Source organism: Periplaneta americana, chromosome 1 (genome assembly GCF_040183065.1).
Source record: "Periplaneta americana isolate PAMFEO1 chromosome 1, P.americana_PAMFEO1_priV1, whole genome shotgun sequence".
NCBI classification, from domain to species: domain Eukaryota; kingdom Metazoa; phylum Arthropoda; class Insecta; order Blattodea; family Blattidae; genus Periplaneta; species Periplaneta americana.
The window spans coordinates 196,528,302-196,541,594 of NC_091117.1; the positions used below are offsets into that span (position 1 = coordinate 196,528,302).

At 35.7% G+C, this 13,293-nt stretch overlaps 1 protein-coding gene across 2 annotated transcripts in view; it reads left to right on the top strand.

Moving 5' to 3' along the window:
* The window catches only part of LOC138706270 (fibroblast growth factor receptor 2), a 526,650-nt gene that overhangs the window by 309,520 nt on the left and 203,837 nt on the right, over nucleotides 1–13,293 (top strand). For both annotated transcript variants that reach the window (XM_069835373.1, XM_069835366.1), the window contains exon 3: nucleotides 12,461–12,583. In XM_069835373.1, coding sequence (XP_069691474.1) covers nucleotides 12,461–12,583 — 123 coding nt within the window. The remainder of the gene's footprint in view (nucleotides 1–12,460; nucleotides 12,584–13,293) is intronic.

The following is a 13,293-nucleotide window of genomic DNA, read 5'->3' on the forward strand; positions in this document are numbered from 1 at the left end:
CGTTTTCTAAGAAAATTGTTTTTTTTAAGAGCTCTATCAAATGGTACCCTGTTTGACCCCGACTCCCATTTGAAATTTTAAAGTGATACGCCACTGGTCCTACTTCCTGTTAGAGCTGATTGATAAACTCAAGCTCAAGTGACAGTTCACATCTGGTTTAGTCATAAATATTTTTGTCTCAAAAATTTTAATGCACTAGTTTCCGAAATAAATGACTTACGGTTGTTCTGAATCACCCTGTATAGCTATGATTTTCATTTACTGATAGTAACTACTGATCTGAGTATACTGCTACTACTTTCTACTTCCCATATTAATTTGTTCCTGTTCTCCAATGCAAACAGCTCCATTCTCATAAAGGGAATATTATGTGCAGTAGTTGGAATAATATTTTTCAAAAGGAATATCATTGTGATAACACAGTTCCTTTAAACTCAGTCATAACATTACTGTAGCTGCCGTTATGGAAGAGACATTTCCGTAGACTAAACACAGGTTGTAGAATGAATAATGTTGGGTTATTTTAAGCTGTTCTTATTATATATTCCGATAATTAGATCTTGGATCAAAGGATATACACAAATAAACGTCGTGCGCCAGAGGTTCTAATCAATAACAGATTATTTTGGTAAATCTTAAATTAGCCCAAGAGAAATAATAGATACAAGAGTATATGGAGGCTGTGACGTAAATTCAGACCATAATCTATTTAAAACGAAAGTAATAATCCCAGCACGTTAGCTACGAACAAGAAGTAAGAACACTGTTGGTTATTTTGGTTTTAAGCTGCCATATACAGGGTGTAAGGGGTATAAGTGCCGTCCTTTTTACAGTCTTCGGAACGGTCTATAGCAGGTATGCTCAAAATTGTAAAAGCCCCGATTACGCGGATGATGCTGCACTGCATAACACACACTGTGTACGGACTGGGCTCCGCAACTACATTGCAGCACCGCCCGTAGCATAGTTCTCGCACTCTTACAAATACGGATAATAAACTGAATTTGAAAGAGGAAAAAGTATACACTGTAATAAACAGTTATTACATTATTTATTATATTTAATATAGTTATGATATAATAATATCATAGATAATATCATTTTCATATTCCATCATACAGTCTACTTTGCAGTCTATTCAACATCTACATTCTTTTCTGCAAGTAATCGGGAATCTATTTCCAACGAATTTATTGCAATGCGCTAAAGATGCTCATCTGTTAATCGGGACCTATGTTCGGATTTAGTAACCATTCTCGAAAATAATTGTTCGCACATATATGTCGAGGCGAAGGTAGCTAACATAGTGGCAATGAATAAGCTCATCTTGTAATATTTAGTTTTGTTCATTTTTTAAATAATTCTATGCTTGTTAAGTCATATTCTCTGTATTTAGTTCTGAATTCTACGTTACTTAGTAAATCAATTAACTCGTCCTGGAACTGCACTCTCACGGATTGTACTAAATTTATGAAAAGATTAACAAAAAAATACTAATATCACTCTCCAAACGTCTAAAATCACTAAATCTATGTTCTGTGAATTCACATTTGAACTGTTGCAGTACAGAGACATAATTAACTATATTTTGTTCAGGAACCATCCATATCTTTACAAGTTCACCATCCGTGAAGGGTTTTAGTGCCTTAGCTAATTCCCAACATACTACATAGGCTAACTTGCTCCAAAACATAGACTCTGAATTGTTCGACTCTCTTCAATGTTTGGCCTTTCATGAAGTGCTTTCAATTCTTGAAGCTGTAGTGCACGTTGCACCCCTGAAAAATTATTTTATCAAAATATCTATTTCTGCTCGAATAAAATCACCACAATAACAATAATAATAGCAATAATAATAGGTCTAATAATAATAATAATAATAATAATAATAATAATAATAATAATAATAATAATAATAATAACGTTGGTATATGAAAATAGGCTATATTACAGAAAACAGCTTCTCTGTCACTTCGGCATGTTCTGGGTAGCAGAGCCTATAATGTAGTTTTATGTTGCTCAGTAGTATTCCTGACAGTACCTTACAATATAGTAATCACTTTCCGTTTTCACCCAACGTACAAAAAAAATAGTCTTCCTCCCACACTGTACGGAATGATCGTGCGTTTACTAAGTACTTGAACTGCCTTCTGCAGCCATCCGTCGAGCTTCGAACGGGGAACAGCACGCGCTACATTCGAAGGTTGTGATTACAGAACGTAATCGGGAGTCAGAGAATGAGCACACCTGGTCTATAGGATCAAAAAAGTTCTTACAACATAGGGTCAAAACTTTATAGTTTTCCTAGAAAGAAATATTTCTTTCCTTATTTTATTTACATTACACTGCTTATATTATTAGTAAACATACGAAAATAAATACATAATATGGCTAGTTTTTTACTGAAGAATAAATAAAATTGTGTATATGAGAACAAAAATGACTATGAAAAGGTAGCCAATTAATAAATAATAATATTATATTTACAATAAAAGAAAACTGTTTTGGAACGGTCAACAATCTAGCTGTAATACAAGATATTTAAATAACTTAATCTTATTGATTCAATAGTTATATTTGCCTATATTAACAATCCACACTTTAAATGTCTGCCTCGTTGAAAAATTTCAGGACCTGTGGGTACAGCTTGCTCTTAAAAAATTCTTCAACAAAACCCAACATTTGGAAAAATGAGGTAAGTGTGTCCAGATCTTCAAGGGGAAAAAAATTACCTTTGGAATCCAGCATTCGTGTAGCGATTAAATTTGCTCCAGTGGCATTCTGTGCTGTTGAAGGGATAGTTTCAGCATACGAATGTGGCTTGTCATATATTGTAATCAAACACAATTAGTTTTAATAGTCTCATCGGTTCACTGATTCGTTTAATAAGTTGGTTTGTCTCCCATTATTAATTATTTGTGTAATAAATTATCATATGTTATAATTTTTATAAAACCCTAAAAAAGGCATATTTTCCTTATACAGAAAGACTAAAATTTTCCTTTAAAAATTCCTAAAACTCCGAACCCTACTACAGAGCCATCCAAAAGTCGCGCACATTTTAATAATACGTTCACATATAAGTTATTTATGAAGATGAATTTATGACGTTTACTTACATAAGTTTTCACATTAGTTACATCAGTTTTCACGTGAGCTACATAATTTTTCACATGAAAATGGCAGCCTCATTCAGTAATGCATGTACGAACTCCTTTTACCTTGTTTGCGACCACTTTTTTGAGCATGCGTACATTGATGTTGTTAATTTCCGCTGTTACGTTCTTCTTTAGTTCCTCCAGAGTATGCGGTCTGTTTTTGTACATTCTTCCTTTAAGAAGAAATCTGAGGACGTCAAATCGGGGGAACGTGGGGACCATAATCCTTGAGAAATGATACGCTCACAAAAAAAAAAAAAAAATCTCGCGCGAAAAAACCGCATGGTTACATTAAATGTGTGTTATGTGGTACTGTCCTGCAGGAACCAACAATCACAACAATCATGTTCATCATTGTCAAGAAGCGCTAATCCATATTCCCTAAAAAGGGCGATTAATCTCATTATGGTCGAATTATTAGACACTGCCATATCCGGGTAATTCGTAGCCGATAGCACTTTCCAACTGCATTACTCAATATAGACACTATGGGTGCTATTCATAGACATTTCGCTAGCCTGCGCTACGAGCGTGCTAAACTAGCCCCGGCTATCGACTGATTACTTGTACAGGATTCATATCATATCATATCGCTAACACTGGTTTATGAATACGAAAAACGTTAGTTCGCTGATCATCCACCGGAAGCCCGCGCTAAGAATGTCTATGAATATGACCCTGTAATTTTAATGTGCGCGACTTTTGAATCGCTCTGTATTATATATAATGACAGGAAAGAAAGAGGTTTTTAAAAGCAAACTTTCCCTTCGGATTTGAATAATTTCAAGGGAAAAATTGTTCCGGGGCCGGGTATCGATTCCGGGACCTCTAACTTAAAGCACCAGCGCTCTTACCAGCTGAGCTACCAAGGAACTACACCCGACACCGTCCCATTTCCCTTCAGAATTTGTTTGTACTCTTAAACTTTATTGGAACATCACAAACTATCACACCCACGTTATTATTATTATTATTATTATTATTATTATTATTATTGTTCTGTTTTGTTTTGTTTCTTATTTTGTGCTAAACTGTAATTGGCCTTGTGCTGTTGTTTTGCACATTAATATTCGAAATAAAATTCTAAATAAAATTATTATTATTATTATTATTATTATTATTAATAATTATTATTATTACTTACTACTTACTGGGTTTTAAGGAACCCGGAGGTTCATTGCCGCCCTCACATAAGCCCGCCATCGGTCCCTAACCTGAGCAAGACCAATCCAGTCTCTATCATCATATCCCATCTCCCTCAAATCCATTTTAATATTATCCTCCCATCTACGTCTCGGCCTCCCCAAAGGTATTTTTCCCTCCAGCCTCCCAACTAACACTCTATATGCATTTCTGGATTCGCCCATACGTGCTATATGTCCTGTCCATCTCAAACGTCTGTTCCTAATTATGTCAGGTGAAAAATACAATGCTTTTCTCTTCTGTAGGGGGATGAGCATTTATAACTACGATATCGCACCATCTACCGTTAAGTACTAAATACGATGACCTATCACTGATAAATTCGACCTTTTTTACTGCTGATTTTATGCTTTTATGAATAAAGAATCCTGTCCCTAATTGGTGATTATCGTTTCCTTCCCCATAATACAACAAGGAATCTCCTATTTGTGTTATGCCGTCCCCATCTAACCTAACCTCCTGTACTCCCACAAAGTCTATTCTATATCTAGCTAGTTCTTTTGCTACTAATGTTACCCCTCCTATTCTATATAGACTTGTAACATTCCAAGTACCAAATCTCAAAACCTTATTCCTTTGCTGTGGTCGTGCCAGAGAATCAGTCCCATTCCGAGGCTTATTTGAAGGTTTCGTAACAAGCTGTTTTTTTACGGTGATGGGTTGCTAGCCCTTCGCCTAACCCCCAAGATGGAGGACCACCCCTCATCGGCTGTCCGCGACTGCTTATTCAATATATTCACAGCTGCCTTCCATATCTGGAGGCCGTCGGGCTTCGTATTCACACAGGAAAAGCCCTTTTTTTATAGTGTGGACGGCAAAGAAAGTCCGAACTCAGCAGCCACGATCCCACGGTGTGGTAAAATGACACGATTAAAACAATCAGAATAAAATATCCGTCATAAACAGATATCAATACTACTGAGATAAATCTGGAAAGTTTGGAGAGCTTACGGAGAAGAGGGTTAGATGACGAAGAACATTCTGGTACTTCGCTACTCAGCAATACAAGTAGTTGTCAGAAGTTTGTTTGTAGTTAACATCCCAGCATCTTCAGCCATTTTTCTTTCATTATTGCTCCTTCGTCCATAAGTACCGTAGTTAAATGTTTTGTCAAATTAGCAGTTTTTCTTTTGGGTGTAACAATCAAACTTGTTTTTCTTGTTTCAAGCACCGGAGGAATTTAAAGCTGTTGCTAAGAATTTTTAAATCCAACCCAATTAATTATCATTCCATAACTGCTCGTGCAAGAAGTAGATATCACCAGTTTTCTCAATGAAATAAAACGTAAAAGAACAGGTAATTTTTTTTATATGTATTAATAGGTGGCTGTATAAACAATCTTTAGAAAATAGTGATTTCGTGCTGAAATGTAAAACAAAATTCAGCTCAAACTTTAAAATATTTAAAGTAGTTTTTGTATTATTAATACATGAAAGAAAATTACGTTTTTATGTCTGCATAAAAGACCAGTTTTCCACGATAATGTAAATTCGTAGTAAATTAGTGTAATTTACGTTAAATTGCGAAGAGTAAGTTATATTATCCTACCAATCCATTTTCGAATAAGACCGTTGATGAAATGAAAGGACGAAAATGATATAATCCTAAGTCATAAAAACAAAATTTTACAGGAGAGCATATTAAAAGTTTAGAGTCAGTTTAGAGTTCAATTCTATTAGGTGCGGTAACGTAATTTCTCCAGCGTATATTTCTGTTATTTGTTGAGTAAATTTTATAATATTTTACTATAGTACCGTCGCTCTAATTTCCGGCAGCCAATCGCGTTGCAGGTCGGCTACATTTAAACGTGTGCGTCTTGTGATTCGCTGAGGAAGACGTTATTCATTTCTTAAGGCTCGATAAATACTTAATATAATCGCCCGCCATTTTGGCTCTTTCGTTGGCGTTCGCAGAAAGCACACGAAGACGTTATTTGTCGCTCAATTATTTGCTGAATTACAGTGCGTTTGATTTATTACCATAGGAGCTACGACATGATAATGTTTAACGGTGTGGCAAATAGATTCCTCGTATGGTAGCTCAGCAACGAAAGAACAAAAATGGCGAACAATACTACCTACTTGGACTTTATAGAGCCTTCACTTCCTAAGACGTAAGCAAAGAGGAGGAGTCACGCCGGAAATAACAGCGTCGCGACTATAGTAGTTTCCTCATAATATGTGTAAGAAATGAAATCGCACAAAAAATATTTTTGGTAAAAGTGTGACTTTGGACTATTTCATTCTCACCCCTTCAAACATTAAACTGTTCTTGTTGTGAAATTTTCTATTCAAATAAACGTACTCGGGATATAGTCAATGCTCATTAGCAGAAACAACATTATACTCTAACTAATCCAATTTGTTACGATTTCATTGCACAATTTGCAAATCATTTCCATACTGACTTATTTAAATTATTCACAAATTTTATTCACAATTCAAATTTATTCACAATTTACATTTGAAATTGGTACATATGAATAGATACCCGAAATGAGCATATGCTCGTGCTGGGGTACAGTCCAGTAGAGTCTACATAAATTTTACAGCCATTAATAATAATGTTGGTGATAGAAATAATAGTAACAATAATAATAATATTAATAATAATAATAATTAACAGTGACGGAGGTAATACAAAGATAGCAATGCAAATTAATTAATTCATAATAATAAAACAAAAATATTAACAATAATAAAATAAATACTAAGACTGATAATAGTACATTATACAACGAGCCTATAATGGTAGTAATTAAGACGCGAGTATGTTCATGAAACGAGCGCAAGCGAGTTTCATAATTTTCATACGAGCGTCTTAATTACCATTATAGTCAAGTTTCATACGACTTTTTATGCTCGACCATATTTCTAACTTGAAATTATTCATAAGTATTCATGTTATTCTTATCTGACTGAGGAGGGGAACTGATCTTGTGCAATACCTCGTAAATTGTGAGATGTGCGCAAACGCGAAAGTATTGATTTTTTCCAAGAAACAAATGTCGACATTACCTTGATATAATCTAGAGAGTGAAATAAACATTAATCTTGATATAACCTTGAAATTGAATTAAACATTGAAAAACGAGATGACAAATTAAATTTGTTTGAATATTATTTACAATTAACGCTAATTATTTTAGTAACAGAACTAGTTTTCTTTCGATTGCTTATCCAAGAATAATCGATACTTGCGCTTTCATATTGCTACAATGGTATTTTCTGATTGGTGGAACACCTGAACTTTAATGAATAGGTTTACTTTAATGAGGTCCATTAATGGGCTGCTACCAGGTGTATAATTACTACATTTCGGCATGGTCGAGCATAAAATAAAATATAAAACCACTTAGCGAGAGTTAACACAACTTATATAAGCATATAATAACCAGAAAAAAATAAATAACGAACTCGAAAATCAACAAAAATGTTCGTTGTATCGCAGACGACAGCAACCGCCGTATTGACATTGTCTTATGCATTATTGGTAGGAGGGGGAGCCGAAGGTCTACATCCTGACGTTCTCTTCGAATGTTCTCATACAATCGTGGGAAGTTAATGCTGAAAAACAAAAGTGTCTACGAGTCAAACTGTGCACTGTTACCAGGATAAATACAAATAATACTGAAATATATTAATCAAGTTTCAGTTATACTGGATGTTCATTTCAAAGTGTGTCATGACGTCACTGTTGTGACTCAGCGATTTGAAGCGAGTTTCAGCTTTTATGTCAGAGAAGTTGGCTATTAATCAAGGCGTTCAATCTGAACTTGAGAACGTGTACGGTATAACTTGAACGTCGTAGCAACAGATGGCGGTCTGTACGGTTTGTGTGCTACATAATTTCTTTCGAACTGTGTTTTGCGCGGGCAAGTCATACGCAGGGTATTTGTTATCATCGGTTGCGTACGGCTACATTTCACAATATAAATCAAATGCTCCGTGTCCATGTTGACCGTCCAAGTTAATGTCAACAAATACTGTACGTAAGTAATCGTCTTAACCCTCTCCCCATATCCCGACAGTAAGAAAAAAACTCACCTCAGTACGTGTTTCCAAACACTTCACATTCCTGCCACTACAGGTGTTACCGTACGTATCGGTAAGTACTCTTCAGAATGAACGCCGTACTTGCTAGGCAATTTCTCTGGCACGTAGGTAATACGCCTCTGCGGAAGTGTAGGAAGATTGAATTCTCTAGGCTCATCGACTAGCCACATGACAGCATACAGCGAGTCATGACACACTTTGAACTGAACATGCAGTAGATCTCCCCTTTGGTGCAAGAGGTATCATATCAAAATATTTTATGAATGGCGGGGAAAATATAAATTTTAAATTTCTCTAGTGACAGAGATAGAGACAAGTACAATTAAGTGTATCTGTTGCGATGCTAAGAAATAATTTATTGGAAATGTACACTGTTATTAATTAAGGAAGTGATCTATTTATATACAGTTTGTAAACAGTTTGTTTTCGTGGAGCCCAGCAAGTAAAGGCTAGCTGAATGGATTGAGGTTTGGAAACATGCAGGATAGACTGTTTGTAAGAATGTATATGAACGAATGAATACTGATATACAATTTGAAAATAATTTTCGGGACACAAAAATAGCTGCGACTCATAAAATTTAGAGTTTTATTTCCGATGGATTTAAATGGAGAGGCCTTTTAAGTTATCTCCTATGCCATTATTAAATTTATTTTTTATCACCACCTGTGTTACGTGGATTTCTCCTAGCTTTCAGGTATTAAGTATACTCAATATAGACTTATCTCTGAAGTGAGCGTAATAGTATATTGTGATGTGCAGAATTCATTCGTTCTTAATTTTCTACCCAAGGGCAAGCTTTTTTATCATTTCATTTGTTATATTCCAAGATCTTACATTAGCAATGAATCTTTAAGATTTGGAACAAGTCAAAATTTTACAATATTACAATTACAATTTTTACAAATTGTTACCATTTTTTTCAATATTTTACAAATTTACAGTTTTACAATTTTGAAATTTTCTACCATTTTTTTTTTACAATTTTCTACAATTTTTTGACAATATTTTGGCGAGATATAGTGAGATGAGGTGATGCCCGAGGATTCGCCAAAAGATTGCCAGACATTTGCCTTATGGTTGGAGAAAACCTCGGAAAAAATCCAACTAGATAATCATACCAAAGAGGGTGAAATTAAGTGAGGCCGAAGACTTGCCGTAGACCATCCGGCTTCAGTCCCACGGCTGGGAAAAACTCGGAAGAAACCAATCAATGAGACCAAACGGGGGATCCAACCCAAGCACGAGTCCAGCTCAGGATCAGCAGCCCAGCGAGTCTGCCGACTGAGCTATATTGATGGTTTTACTAAAAATATACAGTACATAGCCAATCAGATTGTTAAAATTACAAACGCAAACCATTATTCATCTGTTTATCTAGAACATATAATGCATAACAAGTAAGTTAATTCAATTTAAGGCATAAAGAATTCAATCAGTTGAGATATACAGAAATTGGTAATACATATCATGCAAATTACTTCAAATTACAAACATAAACAATTCATCAATAGAGCTATACAGATTACTATTGAGTCCTTCACTGGAACCTTGTCATTCTCCAATATTTCCTCTTTACCATCTTTCTCTTACTCTATGCTTACCGTTACAATCCATGTACAGTATCTTAAAGCTGTCTGTCTCCGTTTACCGGAACGATCTACACATCTTAATCACTTAATGTTATCTAGTATCCAGTATCTTCTTCTTCCCTGAACTTTTTTTCCATTCACCATTCCTTCCAATATATCCTAACTATAGTAACTTTCGAGGAATATCACTTTTGTTGACGTCGTACAAAATGTTGTCCAATATTCTTTTGAGAAAATTAACTCCATATACAGATGAAATTATTGGGGATCATCAGTGTGGTTTTACGAGTAATAGATCAACTATTGACCAGATATTTTGTATTCGACAGATAATGGAGAAAAAATGGGAGTATAAGGGTACAGTGCATCAGTTATTCATAGATTTCAAAAAGGCATATGACTCGGTTAAGAGAGAAGATTTATATGATATTCTTATTGAATTTGGTATTCCCAAGAAACTAGTTCGATTAATTAAAATGTGTCTCAGTGAAACGTACAGCAGAGTTCGTATAGGTCAGTTTCTGTCAGATGCGTTTCCAATTCACTGTGGGCTAAAGCAAGGAGATGACCTATCACCTTTACTCCTTAACTTCGCTCTAGAGTATGCCATTAGGAAAGTCCAGGATAACAGAGAGAGTTTGAAATTGAACGGGTTACATCAGCTGCTTGTCTATGCGGATGACGTGAATATGTTAGGAGAAAATCCACAAACGATTAGGGAGAACACGGTAATTTTACTTGAAGCAAGTAAAGAGATAGGGTTGGAAGTAAATCCCGAAAAGACAAAGTATATGATTATGTCTCGTGACGAGAATATTGTACGAAATGGAAATATAAGAATTGGAAATGTATCTTTTGAAGCGGTGGAGAAGTTCAAATATCTGGGAGCAACAGTAACAAATATAAATGATACTCGGGAGGAAATTAAACACATAATAAGTATGGGAAATGCCTCTTATTATTCGGTTGAGAAACTTTTTTGATCCAGTCTGCTGTCGAAAAATCTGAAAGTTAGAATTTATAGAACAGTTATATTACCGGTTGCTCTGTATGGTTGTGAAACTTGGTCTCTCACGTTGAGAGTGGAACAGACGTTAAGGGTGTTTGAGAATAAGGTGCTTAGGAAAATATTTGGGGCTAAGAGGGATGAAGTTACAGGAGAATGGAGAAAGTTACACAACACAGAACTGCACGCATTGTATTCTTCACATGATATAATTAGGAGCATTAAATCCAGACGTTTGAGATGGGCAGGGCATGTAGCACGTATGGGCGAATCGAGAAATGCATATAAAGTGTTAGTTGGGAGGCCGGAGGGAAAACGACCCTTAGGGAGGCCGAGACGTAAATGGGAAGATAATATTAAAATGGATTTGAGGGAGGTGGGATATGATGATAGAGAATGGATTAATCTTGCTTAGGATAGGGACCAATGGCGGGCTTATGTGAGGGCGGCAATGAACCTCCGGGTTCCTTAAGAGCCAGTAAGTAAGTAAGTAAGTAAGTAAGTAAGTATATCCTTTAGTAGGCAATTTCTTCTTAGCCAGTGACCCAGATTATTTCTTTCTGAACAGTTTCAGCATTATTCTTTCATCACCTACTTTTCCAAGACACCTGCATTTTTTACTTTGTCCATTTCGCACATCCCGTTATTCTCCATTTCCACATTTCACCTTCTTACATTCGTCTCTCTTCACTTCGTCGTAGTGTTCATATTTCTGCCCCATATGCAGGATATAAAATACCAAAACAGGAAAACCTATATACAAATAGCCTACTTATTATGAAACTCATATCTCATGTTTTAAATACTGTTTATGCTCGACCATGCCGAAATGTAGTAATTATACACCTGGTAGCAGCCCTTTAATGGACCTCATTAAAGTACACCTATTCATTAAAGTTAAGGTGTTCCACCAATCAGAAAATACCATTGTAACAATATGAAAGCGCAAGTATCGATTATTATCGGATATGCAATCGAAACACAACTAGTCCTTTTACTGTAATAATTAGCGTTAATTGTAAATAATATTCAAACAAATTCAATTTGTCATCTCGTTTTTCAATGTTTAATTCAATTTCAAGGTTATGTCAAGAATAATGTTTATTTTACTCTCTAGATTATATCAAGGTAATGTCGACATTTGTTTCTCGGAAAAAATCAATACTTTCGCGTCTGCGCACATCTCACAATTTACGCAGTATTGCACAAGGTCAGTTCCGCTCGTCAGATAAGAATAACATGAATACTTATGAATAATTTCAAGTTAGAAATATGGTCGAGCATAAAAAGTCGTATGGAACTTGACTATAATGGTAATTAAGACGCGAGTATGTTTATGAAACGAGCGCAAGCGAGTTTCATAATTTTCATACTACCATTATAGGCTCGTTGCATAATGTACTAATATCTGTTTCGTTATAAGATTCCTCTTTCTTGTTCTTACAGCTACAAGAGTGGTTCCGAAGTTCACGTACCCGAACCCAGTAACAAACTTGGTAGTCAAGGCAGAGGTGTACAATGCAAGCAGAAGACTTTTGCAGCTTGTTGTTTCCTGGAATCCTCCAACTGGTAAGTAATACTAACGTATGAACCTCACTTTTCATTTAAATAGGAGTTTCAATATCGTATTTTCTGACTTTGTACGTAACCTTCGATTATAAATACCCAGATTGCTCGGCGTTATAGGCTTTGACGGCAACAACTTTTGTCAGGCTTGCTATGCTGCCATCTAGTTGTTACAAAGGAGCCACGTCATAACTCTCATTTGAATTGCATTAGCGACTGTACTGCCATCTCGTGTTCGTTTATGGCGGACGGGTGGCGATCCTGGCGGTTGTTCTCTTCAAAGTATAACCGATTTTAACATAGGAATGAGGAATCTATATGTGATCTGGGACGTAACTAATGATTCGAGATTATTTTTTTCTTTGTGCGGTGAGGAGCCAGAAGGCTAGCACCCCACCCTGTAGTGGGCTTATTGTGCCTTACTATTCATTTGCTTAGGAATGTTTGTCAAAGTCCGAACGGCCGCCTTCTTTGTAGTCGTCGTTACTCAGCTACTTGGTGCCATCTATGTAAGATTCCTTTGAACTACAACAATGCTCTTTCACCTCACAAAAGCGCACTACTATTTCTCAGACTGATGCCAGTCATAATACTATATAATGCCGACAGGTATTTAGTGAAACTAGCGCTTAATTCTTACCTAGGAATTTCACGATTATTAACAATACACTTCATGATTTAACAAGGATATTGTGCAAAAGCATAATGTTGCA